This window comes from Oncorhynchus nerka, linkage group LG13, assembly GCF_034236695.1.
Source record: "Oncorhynchus nerka isolate Pitt River linkage group LG13, Oner_Uvic_2.0, whole genome shotgun sequence".
NCBI classification, from domain to species: domain Eukaryota; kingdom Metazoa; phylum Chordata; class Actinopteri; order Salmoniformes; family Salmonidae; genus Oncorhynchus; species Oncorhynchus nerka.
In genome coordinates this window covers 56,854,995-56,874,051 of record NC_088408.1, presented here as the reverse complement: position 1 = coordinate 56,874,051, position 19,057 = coordinate 56,854,995, and the positions used below count along the sequence as shown (strand labels likewise).

At 42.8% G+C, this 19,057-nt stretch overlaps 1 protein-coding gene across 7 annotated transcripts in view; it reads left to right on the top strand.

Moving 5' to 3' along the window:
• The window catches only part of mctp1a (multiple C2 domains, transmembrane 1a), a 261,687-nt gene that overhangs the window by 111,672 nt on the left and 130,958 nt on the right, over positions 1–19,057 (top strand). For 4 of the 7 annotated variants that reach the window (XM_065026499.1, XM_065026496.1, XM_029677422.2 and 1 more), the window contains exons 3-9: positions 3,704–3,846; positions 5,299–5,378; positions 6,201–6,312; positions 10,822–10,860; positions 14,541–14,711; positions 15,923–16,053; positions 17,084–17,270. In XM_065026499.1, the coding sequence (XP_064882571.1) occupies positions 3,704–3,846; positions 5,299–5,378; positions 6,201–6,312; positions 10,822–10,860; positions 14,541–14,711; positions 15,923–16,053; positions 17,084–17,270 (863 nt within the window). The remainder of the gene's footprint in view (positions 1–3,703; positions 3,847–5,298; positions 5,379–6,200; positions 6,313–10,821; positions 10,861–14,540; positions 14,712–15,922; positions 16,054–17,083; positions 17,271–19,057) is intronic. The other 3 variants (XM_065026500.1, XM_065026497.1, XM_065026498.1) reach the window with 2 other exon arrangements.

The following is a 19,057-nucleotide window of genomic DNA, read 5'->3' as shown; positions in this document are numbered from 1 at the left end:
CATTAAAACTATCCTCTCTTGAACTGTGGCTAATTTGAAGCTGTTTTGTGAAGGGTGCACCCACATGACAGCATACACAAGTATACACACCAGGCCATGGGGTCAATTTCGAATTGAAGGCAATCAATCCAGGAAGTGAATTTATTAAAAATTGAAAAACGTTTAAAGTAAACAGCTTCTGCTCCTCGGTTTATTGAGAAGTCGTTGAAAATGGAAGCCGTTCTTTCACATTTTCAATTGTTATCTAAGTTTACTCCCTGAGTCGACTTCTTTCAATTTGAAATGACCCCTGGCCTGGTGTGTATACTTGTGTATGCTGTCATGTGGGTGCACCCTTCACAAAACAGCTTCAAATTAGCCACAGTTCAAGAGAGGATAGTTTTAATGAGAGTGAGCTGTTAATTAAAGAAAGCCTTTTTAGTCCTGAGGCCTACGACCCCACAGCATGTTCCAGAAGCAGCCTATTAGGCTGTATCCTTAGTCACATTAAAATACAATTATGCTTTACCTTTATTTTGTACAGTTAGGTCAATTAAGAACAAATTCTTATTAACAATGACGACCTGTCAAACAAATCAATAAACTACATCGATAAACAACAATTACACTATACATATCTTGATAAAAATAAATTATACAATACATGAAAAGCAGAACACAGTCATATTAAACAAACACATTATTCCGTAAAAAGACCCTCTTAACATCCCCCTGAATTGCTTTAGAGGCACCAAATACACCAACTTTAACGACTTGAGGAGATTACTCCACCAGGCGGGGGGGAAAAGTAGATGCAGAATTACGTAACTCAGTGGAAATTGAAGGGGTCTCCAGGGTCAGCCATCCCTGAGTCCGGGTCTGGTAACTTATACGCTTGAAGGTGAACAATGAGGTAAGGTATGGCAGAAGTGTATCGATCTATGAGACTTCAAGGAAGGCCAGTTTACTTTCTGATACAAAATGCAATGATGCGTACTAAACCTATCGCCCGTAGTAAAGCGCAATTTGCTATGTTGAACTGTGTCCAACGGCTTCAATACCGTAGCAGCTGCATTCATATAGGCGATATCGCCATAGTCAATAACCAGAATGAATATTGGCTGAATGATTTGTTTTCTGCTATTTAACAAAAGACAGGACCTGTTACTATAGAAGGCTATTTTAATTCTTAATATCTTAACTAACTCATCAACGTGCTTTTTTGTAAGATAGCTTTTCGTCAATCCAGATGCCCAGATATTTATAATCGAGGACATGATCAGTGAGGGCACCATCCAAAGTATGTATGAATATATCATCAGATATATTTTTACGTGATTTGGAAAATAAATATACTTGGTTTTACCTGCATTTAGTGCCAATTTTAGTTCATGTAAATAGTGAAAAGAACCAGACCAAGAGTTAATCCCTGTGGGACACCTCTTGAAATGTCTGGAAAACGTGATTTAACACTGTCCTTTAAATCATTTCCAAACTAACTACAGGTAGCCTGGTCCAGGCCAATTGATGAAAGCCTCTGAATAAGTAATGAAAAGTAATGGGTGATCCACATTGTCGAAGGCTTTAGACAGGTCAATAAAAAGGACTGCACAGTGTTTCTTCTTATCCAAGCTATTAAGAACATGGTTTAAAACCAAATAACCTGGTCTGAAACCTGACTGGTGTACATTTAGAAATCATTTTGTAGGTGAGTATTTAGTAAGGATTCTAGAATTTTTGCTAGTCCAAGTGAGTTATGAAATGGGGCAATAATTATTTAGGTCACGGGTCACCACCTTTGTGAAGGGGGAGTATATGGGCCACCTTCCAGACCCTGGGGATGATACCAGAAATAATTGTAAGGTTAAAAATATGTGTTAAAGATTCTGAAATCAGAGGAGCAAATCTGCCCAGTGGGTCATCAATCTTGCGCAAGGCAAGATTGATTACAAGTGTAAAGTTGTTGAAAAGAACATGAAGATTCACTAGTTGACAGAACTTCCAAGTGAGCCAAGAGGCGCAGGCAGTCGACTGGCGGACCAGCTTAAATTAAACCATAATTTATTTATTTTTAAAGCAAAGCCTGCGGAGAGGAATTTCGACACGTCAGTGGATGAACTGTTTTCCAAACTTTAGACGGCTCACCAGCAGAGTCTGAGATAGAACTTAGAAAGTTTCTAGATGTAGCTTTCTTGATTGAGGAAGTGTATCTATTTCTCAATTGCCTTTAAAAAAAAAGCCAATTAGCTACTTTCAACTTTTGTAGCCTTGGCCCAGGCCTTGATTTCTCATCATAACAATCTGACAGTTCTTTAGAGAATTGGTATCTCTAATTCATGCAATAGGACAGTGATCACTCAGATCATTAGCACCACTGAATCCATTTTGCAATCAGTTGAGTCAGGTTAAAGTCCAGAGGCTGGGGTAACCCATACTGTATCTAAGTAAAAACTTCCAAACACAACTAAATCAGATGAAAGAAAAGGTTTTAAATACTCAGAAATAGTACAAAAATAAAAATGATAGGATAGTGATGTTTAGAGAACATGATGCCACAAGAGTTTATTTCCAAAATATAGCCACACCTCTCTCTCTTTTTCTGACTGTCACACCTGAAGATGATGTAATCAGCAATATCAATGTCCTTATCTGGGATTGAGCCATTTAGTTAAATCTGTGAGAACCAACATATCCAGGCTTGTGTCATGCATCCAGATATCAAGAAGGTCCATCTTTGAAATCAAACTTCGTAAGTTGATATGAAACAGCCCGAGCCTTTCACACGATTAGAAAACAGCAGGGTATCCATATTTGTGGCATTTGAAATAATAGCACCGGACGAGCTTACCACAGTGGGCCTCCCAATTGGGTTAACAGTAACAGAGCTAACAGTGAAATTAATCTTTATGGTCACAAGGCTATCACTGACAATATCCCTGGGAATATGGTTGTCTGTGGCAGTACGATGATAACAGTGGGGATGGGATGAGGTACCTGAGCAGTGGTGGGGCTGTTTTGGAGTCAATGTCTCAACACGGCCTTGAAATGCGAGGACAGGGTCCAGGCACCAAGATGATTTGGATGGATGGTCCCCGTCATCCCTGTAGAGCATCTTTTGTTTCCAAAAATGCGTCCAAGTTATCTACAAAAGCATTTTAGCCTACTGCAGTTCTGTTGGCATTACTTTTGTAGATAACAGGGCCTGGAGTGTGAGTCACATGACATGAGTCTTGAGGCCAGACAGTGTTTGTCTGTGTGACCTGACCTGCCTTGCCCTGGTTAGCACCCCCATGCTCACAAACATTAACACAACTCACTATAACAACCGAGAGGAGAGGACAGGCTGCCTTAGACCTGGGGGAGGTAGGGAGGAAAAGAAAGAGAGAGGGGGGAGAGAGAGAGAGCGAGGGAGGGAGGGAGAGAGAGACATCTGTTTACCCCTACAGCGCGGTAAAAGAGATTCAACTCTGAATAGGACAACATGCATGACATTACGTTACAGATGTATTACTAGATTCAGTAAGCAATACACGAGGAGGCATATCGAAAACAATATTTAGTCATTATGCACCATCTTGGGCACCTTGCTTTTTCCCAAAACAAAGCACCCTTATCTCATCAGTTTCACCCAAATCTCTTTTGCGCAGAAGAAATCTCCCTCCTGTCTCTATGGACAGGTAATACTAACCCCCATCTTCCCTCTGTGTTGTTGTCTTGTGTCCAGGGACAAGTGATCCGTATGTGAAGTTTAAGATCGGTGGGAAGGAGGTGTTCAGGAGCAGGACCATCAATAAGAACCTGAACCCAGTGTGGGACGAGAAAGTCAGCCTACTGGTGGACAGCCTCCGAGAACCCCTCTATGTCAAGGTAGGAGGACGCAGAGCTACTGCACTGTTTTGGGATATTAACACATGTATTTTCAAGCGTTAGTACTATCTTTATATACTTTGTCTAACCATTGCCTCCATCTGAAACATGTAATTGTGACGTTTGGGAAAGTGTGATGTGGTTATTCGAGTACAGCGCTAATTTCAGTGGACTTATGCCATTTAATGTGAAAATGAAAGGAATATCAATTAAATGAATGCATATACAGTTGAAGTCGGAAGTTTACAGTACACCTTTGCCAAATACATTTAAACTCAGTTTTTCACGATTCCTGACATCACAACTTTACTTTAAGAATGTGAAATGTCAGAACAATAGTAGAGAGAATGATTTATTTCAGCTTTTATTTCCTTCCTCACATTCCCAGTGGGTCAGAAGTTTACATACACTCAATTAGTATTTGGTAGCGTTGCCTTAAAATTGTTTAACTTGGGTCACACGTTTTGGATAGCCTTCCACAAGCTTCCCACAATAAGTTGGGTGAATTTTGGCCCATTCCTCCTGACAGAGCTGGTGTAACTGAGTCATGTTTGTAGGCCTCCTTACTCCTTACACGCTTTTTCAGTTCTGCCCACAAATGTTCTATAGGATTGAGGTCATGGCTTTGTGATGGCCACTCCAATACCTTAACTCTGTTGCCCTTAAGCCATTTTGCCTCAACTTTGTAAGTATGCTTGGGGTCATTGTCCATTTGGAGGACCCATTTGCGACCAAGCTTTAACTTCCTGACTGATGTCTTGAGATGTTGTTTCAATATATCCACAACATTTTCCCTCTTCATGATGCCATCTATGTTGTGAAGTGCACCAGTCCGTCCTGCAGCAAAGCACCCCCACAACATGATGCTGGGTAGGCCTTGAAATACATCCACAGGTACACCTCCAATTGACTCAAATGATGTCAATCAGCCTATTAGAAGCTTCTAAAGCAATGACATAATTTTCTGGAATTTTCCAAGCTGTTTAAAGGCACAGTCAACTTAGTGTATGTTAACTTCTGACCCACTGGAATTGTAATACAGTGAATTGTAAGTCAAATAATCTGTCTGTAAACAATTGTTGGAAAAATGACTTAATAGATGTCCTAACCAACTTGCCAAAACTATAGTTTGTTAACAAGAAATTTGTGGAGTTGTTAAAAAACTAGTTTTAATGACTCCAACATAAGTGTATGTAAACTTCCGACTTCAACTGTACTACAGTGCAGTACACCTGAGCAGAGTACAGTACTAGGGTTGCAAAAATCTAGTAACTTCCCAGAAAACCTGGTTGTAATATTCCCGGGAATCAGGAGGAAATAAGCCCGAAATCCCAAGTCATCTAGACAGTATTTCTGGAAGACCTGGGCATTTTGGGAAAGGTACCAGATTTTTTGCAACCCTATACAATACCGTATGTGGTCTCTATGGTAACAGTGTGTTGTGTCCTGCAGGTGTTTGACTATGACTTTGGCCTTCAGGATGACTTCATGGGTTCGGCATACCTCTACCTGGAGTCCCTGGAACACCAGAGGTCTGGACAGACAGGGGAAACACTCAACTTTACACCTCTCCTTCAACTCTCGCTCTTTCTTTCTCTGTTGCACTTTCTCTCTTTTTTTTTATTGTACTCTCTCGCACTCTCTCTCTCTCTTTCGTGCTCACTCTCATGCTCTCTCTCTTTCCTTCACCCATCTTTCTCTTATTTCTCCTCCTTGTCCTTCCCTTCATCCCTCCATCTCATCCCTCTCTTTCTCCATCCCCATCTCCTTCTGCTTCTCTTCCTTCCTTTTCTTCTCCCTCTCCGTCTCCTTTTTCCCCTGTCTCACACAGAAGCATATTCTCTCTCTCTCTCTTCTCTCTCTCTTGTTCTCCCACACATTCTGTCTCCATGTCTCTCAACCATGTCATCGGTTTTCTTTTTCACTCACAATTGTTGTCCTTGTTTGCTTATCTCACACAGAAGCATATTCTCTCTCTCTCTCTCTCTCTCTCTCTCTCTCTCTCTCTCTCTTCTCTCTCTCTCTCTCTCTCTCTCTCTCTCTCTTGTTCTCCCACACATTCTGTCTCCATGTCTCTCAGCCATGTCATCGGTTATCTTTGTCACTCACAACTGTTGTCCTTGTTTGCTTATCTCTCTCTCTTATGCCCACAAATCACCTATTTGTGTCCCCATTTCCCTTGACACTTGGTTCAATGGAACTTATTCAATGCACCACTGCCCTCTAGTGTACTTCCATGGAAATGCAAATGACTTGTATTTAACATGACACACACAGGTTTGCTAGGGAGTGTGTGTACATGTGTTCGTGTGCATGTGCGTGCGGGTCACTGTGTCCTCCCTGTGCCACTTCAGGAACCTGGACGTGACCCTTGACCTTGAGGACCCCCAGTACCCCGACCATGACTTGGGAACTCTAGACCTGGCAGTCACACTGTCGCCCAAAGAGGGAGACTTCAGGGAAGCTGTAAGTCCGCTATGTTGTTATGTCTCTCTCTCTCTCTCTCTCTCTCTCTCTCTCTCTCTCTCTCTCTCTCTCTCTCTCTGCTCTCTCTCTGTCGCGTCATCAAACTAACCATGTATATATCATATCTGAATGGGCCAGGATTTGGATGAAAAGGGAAAATGTCTGTTTCCACATCAGTATCTTAGACTGTCCTAAGGGCACAATAAAGCCTGATTGGACATACAGCTCATTCCGGACCAGGCCTTAATCCCTGGGACTCCAAAGAGGCTAAGACGGCGCAAGAGAGGCAAACTAGTGGTCTCCCTGACGAGACTACAATGGCGAGTAAATAAACCGTCTCTACCCGCCATTCTACTGGCGAACGTACAATCACAAGAGAACAATCTGGACAAGTTCCGTTTGAGACTATCATATCAACGGATCCTGAAGAACTGTGATATTGTGTATTTCTTGGAGTCGCAGCTGAACAAGGACGTGAGTAATAAACAGTACCAGTCAACAGTTTGGACACACGTACTCATTCAAGGGTTTCTCTTTATTTTTAGAATAATAGTGAAGACATCAAAACTATGACATATACAGTGCCTTGCGAAAGTATTCGTCCCCCTTGAACTTTGCGACCTTTTGCCACATTTCAGGCTTCAAACATAAGATAAGATATAAAACTGTATTTTTTTGTGAAGAATCAACAACAAGTGGGACACAATCATGAAGTGGAACGACATTTATTGGATATTTCAAACTTTTTTAACAAATCAAAAACTGAAAAATTGGGCGTGCAAAATTATTCAGCCCCCTTAAGTTAATACTTTGTAGCGCCACCTTTTGCTGCGATTACAGCTGTAAGTCGCTTGGGGTATGTCTCTATCAGTTTTGCACATCGAGAGACTGAAATGTTTTCCCATTCCTCCTTGCAAAACAGCTCGAGCTCAGTGAGGTTGGATGGAGAGCATTTGTGAACAGCAGTTTTCAGTTCTTTCCACAGATTCTCGATTGGATTCAGGTCTGGACTTTGACTTGGCCATTCTACTTTCGCAAGGCACTGTATATTTGAGATTCTTCAAAGTAGCCACCCTTTTGTCTTGACGACAGCTTTGCACACTCTTGGCATTCTCTCAACCACCTTCATGAGGAATGCTTTTCCAACAGTCTTGAAGGAGTTTCCGCACTTGTTCACTGCTTTTTCTTCACTCTGCGGTCCAACTCATCCCAAACCATCTCAATTGGGTTGAGGTCGGGTGATTGTGGAGGCCAGGTCATCTGATACATCACTCTGCTTCTTGGTCAAATAGCCCTTACACAGCCTGGATGAGTGTAGGATCATTGTCCTGTTGATTCTGGGTCTTCCTTTCCTGTGGTGGTCCTCATGAGAGCCAGTTTCATCATAGTGCTTGATGGTTTTTGCGACTGCACTTGAAGAAACTTTCAGAGTTCTTGAAATGTTCCGCATTGACTGACCTTCATGTCTTAAAGTAATGATGGACTGTCATTTCTTTTTGCTTATTTAAACTGTTCTTGCCGTAATATGGACTTGGTCTTTTACCAAATAGGGCTATCTTCTGTATACCACCCCTACCTTGTCACAACACAACTGATTGGCTTAAACGTATTAAGAAAGAAAGAAATTCCACAAATTACCTTTTAACGAGGCACACCTGTTACTTGAAATACATTCCAGGTGACTACCTCATGAAGCTGGTTGAGAGAATGCCAAGAGTGTGCAAAGCTGTCATTAAGGCAAAGGGTGGCTACTTTGAAGAATCTCAAATATAAAATATATTTTGAGTTGTTTAACACTTTCTACATGATTCCATATGTGTTATTTCATAGGTATGATATCTTCACTGTTATTCTACAATTAAAACAAGAGTCAAAATAAAGAAAAACCCTGGAATGAGTAGGTGTGTCCAAACTTTTGTCTGGTACTGTACATCTAGCTGTTTTTTCTGTGCATCGTCAAGACCAAAACGGCAGGTAAGGTTAAGGGGGCGGTGTGTGTCTCTTTGTTAGCCACAGCTGGTGCTCGAATGTAAAGGAAGTCTCTAGGTTCTTCTCGCCTGAGTTAAAATACCTCAGGATGAGCTGCAGACCATACTATTTACCGAGAGAGTTTTCATCAAATGTCTATTTACCTCCAAAAAAACTGATACTGGCACAAGACCACTCTCGACGACCTGGATAGGGCCATAAGCAAACAAGACCATGCACATCCAGAGGCGGCGCTCCTATATGCCTGTGATTTTAATGCGGAGAAACTGAAATCTGTCTCGCCTCATTTTTACCAGCATGTTACCTGTGCAACTAGAGGCGGAAAAAAACTCTACATCACCTTTACTCCACACACAGAAACACAATGCAAAGCTCTCCATCCGTTTGGCAAATCTGACCATAACTCTATCCTCCTGATTCCTGCTTACCAGTAAAAACTCAAACGGGAAGTACCAGTGACGTGTTCAATACGAAGTGGTCCAATGAAGCGGATGCTAAGCTACACGACTGTTTCGCTAGCACAGACTGGAATATGTTCCCGGATTGATCCGATAACATTGAGGAGTTTACCACATCAGTCTCCGGCTTCATTAATAAGTGATCCGATGACATCGCCCCCACAGTGACCGTACGTACATATCCCAACACCATAGTGCCCTTCAAGCTTATCACGAAAGCTCAGGACCCTGGGACTGAACACCTCCTTCTTGCAACTGGATCTTGAACTTTCTGAGGTGCCGCCCCAGGTGGTGAAGGTAGGCAACAACATATCCGCCAAACTGGACCATTAACATCGGGGGCCCCACAGGGGTCGCGCTTAGTCACTTTCTTGTACTCTCTGTTCACCCACGACAGCGTGGCCGTTCACGACTCAAACACCATCATTCATTTTTCACACGACAGTGGTTGGCCTGATCACTGACGACGATGAGACAGTATATAGAGAGGAGGTCAGTGACCTGGCAGTGTGGTGCTAGGATAACAACCTCTCCCTTAGCGTCAGCAAGACAAAGGATCTAATCGTGGACTACAGGAAATGTCCACATTGATCGGGCTGTAGTGGAGTGGGTCGACAGCTCCAAGTTCCTCGGTCCAGTGTGAAGGAAGTTAGAGGTAGTTTCTCAACTAGCGTTAGCGCAATGGCTGGAAGTCTATGGGTATCTGCTAGCGTGCTAGAACATACCATAGACCTTTAGCCATTGCGCTAACGCTAGTTAGCATTGGCTTGAGAAGCTACCTCTATCTTCCTTCATACTGGACACACAGACATAAAAATGGTAAAATCCTGAAGTATCCCTTTCATTCTCACTTTAATTTGGCTCAGAGGAAATGTCTCCCCAGCCAATGGCACGGTGCCGTAATACATCAGCAAGCCAATGATAGATAGTCTATGAGCTGCTGAACTGTATACAATCCATCTTTCAATTGGTGGAAATTAATTTGCAGTATAGTAGACCTACTGGAGAAAAAAGATTTGAGCACGCACAACAAACAATTTGCTTTTAGAAAAAAAAACTGTTCCATTTTCTAAGAGTGTTGGGTAATATTGCTCCTAATGATGTGCATCCTTCCCTCTGTGGACGTGCTCAATGTTTCAGAGTAGTATTTATTTATGTTCAATTATTTGTTTGGTTAATTGGACCCCTGCATGTTTGATATAGAACAAGAGGAGATTCTTGGGGGAAATGTTTTATTCCGTTTGATCTGATGTCTTAATTGTGCTCCTTATTTGGTTCGATAATTCACAGAATCCGCATTTGACACAACATATAAAGTGTGTTTGGATTAAGCATCCTTTTGGATCCCTCAAACTGTGAAAAGGAGCACAAGGTCACAGCGACACTACACAGTATGGAAGTTGTCCTCTATCGCCACCTACTGGGCAAAATGAAATCTTGAATTCAAGGGCATGAGAAACAAGAATCAAAACTAGACGGCCGATTCACATTCATATGTTCACATTTCATAAAATACTGTACTACGTGGTAATCAGAAACAGGAAAATAACCTCAACATAATGACTACTAATGTCTAAGGAAGGAATGCCCAGATACACACACACACACACACACATCCTGGAGTGTGTTAGCCGGTCCCAAATTACTTCATAACCATTCATTTGGCCCTAACAACCCTTCAATATTTTCGGATCTGTAAGGTGGAAGCAATATGGTTGACGGACCTCCTCTACACGGGTTACACCTACACATACCCTTAAGATCTGCAGGTATTGAAGGGTTAGGGCCAAGGGTCGGGTTAGAGAGTCATGTGGGACTGTATTTGCATGTTGTCTGCCAGTGTGTGCGTGCTAGCACACATATATACCTGTCCCCTGTGTGTGTGCAGCACAGTATATATGGGCCGTCGTGGGTGGCAGCGCTTCTTACTGAATGTGTTGCTTATTTTGGCTGCCTGTGACCGTCCTCCTCACCCTGCCTCCTCCTGGGCTGACCTCTGCCCTCTGATCCCCTGCAGCTCTAAGCTCTCCAGCGTCCGATAACTGCTTTGTCTCATTTACAGACCATGCTTTTGAGAAGGAGCTGGAAACGATCCAATAAGGTAATACATGGCATGTTACCTCTAATACCAACTACCTACCTACTCTACCCACCCAAACCCCTCTGCTGCCCTGGGTTCAGGTGGAGACCCAGCCCCTCTCCCTGTCACCTTTATCAGTTCCCACTCCATCATGTTTTATTTCCCTCAAGCTGCATTATACAGACAGGTGGAACTGGGAGCAGTGAGGAGTAGTGGGTATACTGGATGTACAGTACATGCTTGTTGTTAGTCGGCAGGTAGCCTAGCAGTTAGGGATGGCAGGTAGCCTAGTGGTTAGAGCGTTGGACTTGTAGCTAAGAGGTTGCAAGATCGAATCCCTGAGCTGACAAGGTAAACAAAAAATCTGTCGTTCTGCTCTTGAACAAGGCAGTTAACCCATTGTTCCTAGGCTGTCATTGAAAATAAATATTTGTTCTTGACTGACTTGCCTAGTTAAATAACGGTAAAATAAATAAAAAGTCCAGATGGGGTCTTCTGTACTTTGACTGAATTTTTTGTCTCTTTATATTGACCAGAAGCTATAGAATCGTGTGAAAATGTAGTCATTGTAACATAGTAACCCGTCTTTAAGGTTACAGCCAAGAATCAATACTGAAACTTTAGTTGAATGTTTAGACCGTGATTTCATATTCTTTGTGCCTGAAATATAAAAATAGATACTATGTATTATATAGTAACTAATCAGGGTTGTAAGTTATAATTGTTAAGTTATGGAGTGTGGCACTTGAAAGCAGTTTGCAAAGACCCTATTGGAGCAAGTCCAGTATTTTGCTAGTCTGGCTGCTACAACCAGCAAGGAGGCACTATGACTCACTGGTCTGGATAGGAGGACGTTTGTTAGTGCAATATTCGCTCCGAAAATTTAGCATAAACATTGATTTGGTTCCCTCAAATGATCATTTTGTTCCCGGGGGGGTGGGGTGGGGGGGTAGAGAGCTGTTTGGATTTGAAAATCCAACAGTTGTAATGGAAGGAACAACTTCAAAACAGCCTTTCCAGCAGAGGAGGCTGGTGGGAGTAGCTATAGGAGGAGGGGCTCATTGTAATGGCCAGAATGGAATAAATGGAACGGTATCAAACACATCAAACATATGGAAACCACATTCATTCCATTCATTCCATTCCAGCAATTACAATGAGTCTGTCCTCCTATAGCTCCTCCCACTAGCCTCCACAGGACTTTGAGTTTGGTATTAGCCAGACTAGTGTATTGCAGCTGATGGGTGAGAAAATAAAGTGACTCTTTCTCCCCTGTCATCTCTATACACCTCCCATTGTTAAGGGGCCTATGTGACTGAGGCAGCAGTTTTACAGAGGCTCACCAGGCTCAACTTCAGGGCCAAACTAAAGACAAGAAATGTCTGGCCCTTAATGGTCTTAGTTTGAAGATTGTAGATAGTCCTGAGAAAAAATGTATACAAGTTTCTTTAGTAAAAAAGGGAGAAGAGGAGGTTCAGAGAAGGAACTTGTGATGAGAGAGAGTGAGAGAGCACCTTTTGGATGAAGGGATAGTTTTAGAGGTGTGTCTTTGTGTGTTGGAGGTTTACTTGCTATCAAGCTAGATCTCCCAGGTCTGAGACGAGACCCTTTTACCTCATGAGAACATCCACCCTGTGAATATCCTTTTGATTTCCCATCATGCCTAGCAGATCGACCCTTAACCTATGATCCATGTCTTTGCTCTCTTTTATTTCCTTACTATAGAAGGAATGCTGGTCCCGGGGCTGCTTCTCCCTTACATTGGCCTATGCATGTGGCACATGTGTCTGTATCTGTAGCCATTGGCTATTCATGTTCTGTATCCCGTTTGTCACCTTGTTTGTCACCTCTGCACCATAGAAGCCCTCAGGAGTTCCCACATTTGTCTACTTCCCACATTTGTCTATGTTTCAGAGAGCAGCATTTTTGATCTGAAGGCGTGTAGTCGAGTACAGTTGAGTACATCTGAGTACAAGTTTGTTTGAGTTTATCTTGGGAGACAGTAACATAGTTTGAGTGTGTCTCTGGTTGGAGTGGTGCGGCCATTCTGCTGTGCTTCCCCCAAACCAACCCTTTGAAGCGCCAAACTGGGCCATCCCGCCTGTGACTCGGGAATTATCTCCAGTGCTAACTAACTGCTGCACTTCCCCACCAAGCCCTACTTCTCCTGTGTGTCTGCCTCCCTCCCTCCACGGTTATTTATACACCCTCTTCTCTTTAATCAAGCCAGTATAGTGCTGGACTCAATACATGCAAACAATGCAAGAACCACTGTGGCATAATTATAACACTAAAATAGTTGAAATCATCTTCCCTTCAGGTCCAGAAAAGCCAGCTCATGCCTCTTTATTATCGCATAAGTCGAAGAGTTCAATCACACAGGGCTTTCGTTTTAGACTATATCAGCTCCTAAATTGATTGTTATTCTCAATAAGGGATTTCAACCCAACACTTACCCTCATATTTTATTTTCCCTGCTCTACTTTGGGCGTGGGGTGTTGAATCTGTTCATTCCTAATCCAAATCGGGCCATGGGTTTTTACATAATGAGCGACATGTAGCAACAATACAATTAACGCGGCCTCCCAATGAGGCTTTTCCCCCGGAAGAGGAGTTAGCTAGCATAGAGCGGCACCCTTCACCATTAGCATGACAACATCGTGTAGTAGGTTCCCTGGACTTACTGTACAGTAGTGCGGGTCTGGGTGGTAGTATCACACAAAGCCCAGCTCTCATTGTTTCATGTCTGGAGAATGGAAATGAATAGGCCTCGTCTCCACATCAAAGTGCTGCTGCTTGTGCGCCAGGGTTTGTTCACAGTTTAATGAAATTCACTCCAAACAAAATATATGCTAATGAGGCCCCTCCAAATGAGGCAGGGAGACAGTGAGATAACTCATAGAGATGTGTTTGTTTGACAAATAAGTACCGACGGGCTTTATTTTTGTGGGGGGGGTTTTCTCCTCCCGCACAAGCGAGCAATAGTTGTGTGACTCCTGCCGAGGTTAAATTAGCCTGTAAGCGATTGGGAAACGGTTCGAAAATTAGTTTTAAACTGAGGGGGGAGGAGCATCAATCAGAATTCATGCTGTCAGTGGTACAGCTCAATGGGTTTTATTATATTCTACTGCTGTCACTCAAAGACTCATAGACCAGGGCCTGGGTTCATAACGTGTCTCAGAGTAAGAGTGCTGATCTATAATTAGCCCCCACCCCCTGTCCATAGTCTTATTCTTTATGATCTAAAAAGCTAAACTGATCCTAGATCAGCACTCCTACTGTGAGACACTTTATCAGTACAGGTCCAGGTGAAAACACAGAGATAAGCCTGTAGAGTGGACAGTAGAAGCGCCAGGGGTGGGATCTGAACCCAGATCAGGTACAGTATCTATATTACAATGTACAGGAGTGATCCACAGCATAATGGGCAAGCTCTGAACCAGAAGTTGTCTCCAATGTTTCTGTGTTGGACTGTGTGTTTATTCCTTTGCCTCCATCTCTTTGTATGGTCTTCATGTCTGTCATATGTATTGCTGTGTGTCTACAGATAGAACACTGATTGACTGTCTGTTTCTGTTTGCATGCTTGTGTGTGTGTGTGTGTGTGTGTGTGTGTGTGTGTGTGTGTGTGTGTGTGTGTGTGTGTGTGTGTGTGTGTGTGTGTGTGTGGGTGTGTGTGGGTGTGTGTGTGGGTGTACGCAGCAGCTGCATTCAAGTATGCGGTTGTCAGATGTCCACAGGAAAGCTCAGCTGTGGAGAGGTATAGTGAGCATCAGTCTGATTGAGGCTCGCGATCTCCAGCCTATGGACGCCAACGGCTTCAGTGACCCCTACGTCAAATTCAGACTGGGCCATCAGAAATACAAGAGCAAGGTACCTACACCAGCCCTCACGTACTGTACCTTCCAACTCATTTCCTAGCCAATTTGTTACTTTAGCATTACAATACATGACCAAACGTATGTGGACACCTACTCGTCAAAGATCTCATTCCAAAATCATGGGCATTAATATGGAGTTGATCCCCCCTTGCTGCTATAACAGCCTCCACTCTTCTGGGAAGGCTTTCCACTAGATGTTGAAACATTGCTGCGGGGACTTGCTTCCATTCAGCCACAAGAGCATTAGTGAGGTTTGGGCACTGATGTTGGGCGATAAGGCCTGGCTCTCAGTCAGCATTCCAATTCATCCCAAAGGTGTTCAATGGGGTTGAGGTCAGGGCTCAGTGCAGACCAGTCAAGTTATTCCACACTGATCTTGACAAACCATTTCTGTATGGACCTCGCTTTGTGCACGGGGGAATTGTCATGCTGAAACAGGAAAGGGCCTTCCCCAAATTGTTTCCACAAAGTTGGAAACACAGAATCATCTAGAATGTCATTGTAAGCTGTAGCGTTAAGATTTCCCTTCGCTGGAACAAGGGGCCTAGCCCGAACCATGAAAAACAGCTCCAGACCATTATTCATCCTCTACCAAACTTTACAGTTGGCGCTATACATTGTGGCAGGTAGCGTTCTCCTGGCATCAGCTAAACCCAGATTCGTCCGTCAGACTGCCAGATGGTGAAGCGTGATTCATCACTCCAGGAAACCCATTTCATGAAGCTCCTGACGAACAGTTATTGTGCTGATTGTGCTGTTACTTCCAGAGGCAGTTTGGAACTCGGTAGTAAGTGTGGCAATGCGAGGCCAGAGGATTTTTACACGCTACGCAAACACAGTCATGGGTGGTACTGGGGTGGTAAAATCATTCAAAAGGCATCCTGGATAATATATATGCAAATAAGGCTTCACACCCTACAGTGTTAAAACAACGCCCCAGAAACAAGCTACTGTAACACCACAGGTGTTAATTCCCTGAACACTGAGAAAGTGTAACAGCATCAGCTACAAAAAAGTGTTCATGCACGTCAGAATTTGCAACACCCATGGTGTTAGGGACCCAACACTCTTGGTTGTGTTAGTCGATGAACACTATTTGCGATGGTCACCTATCATTTCTAAGAACGTGTTACATTTAAAACTGTGGGGTGTTAACATTCCGATTGCGCACATGTCCCTCTTTTTGTGTGCTCCACTCGGCAGACGATACCCAAGACTTTGAACCCCCAGTGGAGAGAGCAGTTTGACTTCCATCTGTATGAGGAGCAGGGGGGCTTCATCGACATCACCGTCTGGGACAAAGACGCAGGCAAGAAGGACGACTTCATGGGCAGGTGGGCCTCTCCCATGCACACACACAAGCTCACACACAAGCTCACCTATACACACGCACTGACACACACTTTCTTTTGTTCATTTTTCAACAACACCAATCGTCTCCCTCCTGTCTTTGTTAGAATGCGTTAAGGGTCTGCCGTGTGTGTGTGTGTGTGTGTGTGTGTGTGTGTGTGTGTGTGTGTGTGTGTGTGTGTGTGTGTGTGTGTGTGTGTGTGTGTGTGTGTGTGTGTATCTGTGTGTGTATTTGATGTGAGATTCCCTCTTGGGCCGAGGGTAACACTGCTTTTGAGTTCGTTAAACCGTTAGCCCGACTCTTGCTACATGTGCGTGTGTGCGTGAATGTGTGTTTGACAAGTTCCCACTAAGACAGGAGACTAATAGCTAGGAGAGTAGCTCTCTTCCTGGAGAGCTAGTGTCCACAGGTCCCTGCTTGTAATTGACTATTTCCCCCTCCTTAAATACCCATCTGGTTGAGTCATGTTCCAGGCCCACTGATGTCCACGTCACCCCTCTGTCCAGGACCTACTGACAGATTCATTAACACACGCACACACATTCAGCACCAGTGTGCCTGCCTGCCTGCCTCCCATTGCACCACTGGCTCACTGGAAAACTAAAAAATATCTCCCCTGTCTCAGCCTCTCTCTCTCAACCTCTCTCTCTCTCTCTCTCTCAACATCTCTCTCTCTCTCTCTCTCTCTCTCTCTCTGTCTCTCTGTCTCTCTCTCTCTCTCTCTCTGTCTCTCTGTCTCTCTATCGCGCTCAGTCTCTCTCTCTCTCCCAGTCTCTTGGTGAATTGGACTGGAAAAAGCAACCCTGTGCCATCCCGATGCACCATATTTCCAAATGACTGGCAGACGACAGTAAAAGCACAGTGATTATTGGGACCTCGCTCTTTCTCTTCCCCACTTTCTCCTGCTTTCTACCACTTGTCTCACTCTTTCTCACTATCATCCCCCCCTATTCCTCTCAACGTCAGAGTCTATATATCTGTATATCTGTAATTAAAGCGTGTGTGTGTTTCAGGTGTTCGGTTGACCTGTCGCCGCTGAGTAAAGAGCACACTCATAAGTTGGACGTACCGCTGGAGGAGGGCGAGGGCATGCTGGTGCTGCTGGTCACACTCACTGGGGCTGCAGCAGTGTCCATCTCGGACCTGTCGGTCAATATTCTGGATGACCCACAAGAGAGACACCAGATACTACAGAGATATGTGAGTTTGTGTGTGTGCATGTGTCAGTAGGTGACCTTAATGGAAGAGGCCTAAGTGAAACGACTCAGGCTCTCGGTCTCTCCTGCTCCCTCGTGTGAAAACATCAAGCAACAACACTTTGTCACAACTTGTTTTCATTGGATCACATTTCCAACCAGGGCGTCATTTTGATGCACCTGTCCAGTGTATGTAACAATAAAAACCAAAAATGATTTAACCTTTATTTAACTAGGCAAGTCAGTTAAGAACAAATTCCTGTTTACAATGACGGCCTAGGAACAGTGGGTTAACTGCCTTGTTCAGGGGCACAACGACAGATTTTTACCTTGTCAGCTCGGGCATTTGTTCTAGCAACCTTTTGGTTACTATTGTATGTAACAATAGAAACACACTTTAATACAACTGTCCAGTGTATGTAAGAATAGAAACACATTTTGATACACCTATCCAGTGTATGTAACAATAGAAACACATTTTGATACACCTATCCAGTGTATGTAACAATTGAAACACATTTTGATACACCTATCCTGTGTATGTAACAATAGAAACACATTTTGATACACCTATCCAGTGTATGTAACAATAGAAACACACTTTGATACACCTATCCTGTGTATGTAACAATAGAAACACATTTTGATACACCTATCCAGTGTATGTAACAATAGAAACACACTTTGATACACCTATCCTGTGTATGTAACAATAGAAACACATTTTGATACACCTATCCAGTGTATGTAACAATAGAAACACACTTTAATACACCTATCCAGTGTATGTAACAATAGAAACACACTTTGATACACCTATCCAGTGTATGTAACAATAGAAACACATTTTGATACACCTATCCAGTGTATGTAACAATGTAAACACACTTGAATACACCTATCCAGTGTATGTAACAATAGAAACACACTTTAATACAACTGTCCAGTGTATGTAACAATAGAAACACACTTTAATACAACTGTCCAGTGTATTTAACAATAGAAACACACTTTGATGCACCTATCCAGTGTATGTAACAATAGAAACACACTTTAATACAACTATCCAGTGTATGTAACAATAGAAACACATTTTGATGCACCTATCCAGTGTATGTAACAATAGAAACACATTTTGATACACCTATCCAGTGTATGTAACAATAGAAACCCACTTTAATACAACTGTCCAATGTATGTAAGAATAGAAACACATTTTGATACACCTATCCAGTGTATGTAACAATAGAAACACACTTTAATACACCTATCCAGTGTATGTAACAATAGAAACACATTTTGATACACCTATCCAGTGTATGTAACAATATAAACACATTTTGATACACCTATCCAGTGTATGTAAGAATAGAAACACATGTTGATACACCTATCCAGTGTATGTAAGAATAGAAACACATTTTGATACACCTATCCAGTGTATGTAACAATGTAAACACACTTGAATACACCTATCCAGTGTATGTAACAATAGAAACACACTTTAATACAACTGTCCAGTGTATGTAACAATAGAAACACACTTTAATACAACTATCCAGTGTATGTAACAATAGAAACACATTTTGATGCACCTATCCAGTGTATGTAACAATAGAAACACATTTTGATACACCTATCCAGTGTATGTAACAATAGAAACCCACTTTAATACAACTGTCCAGTGTATGTAAGAATAGAAACACATTTTGATACACCTATCCAGTGTATGTAACAATATAAATATATTTTAATACACCTATCCAGTGTATGTAACAATAGAAACACATT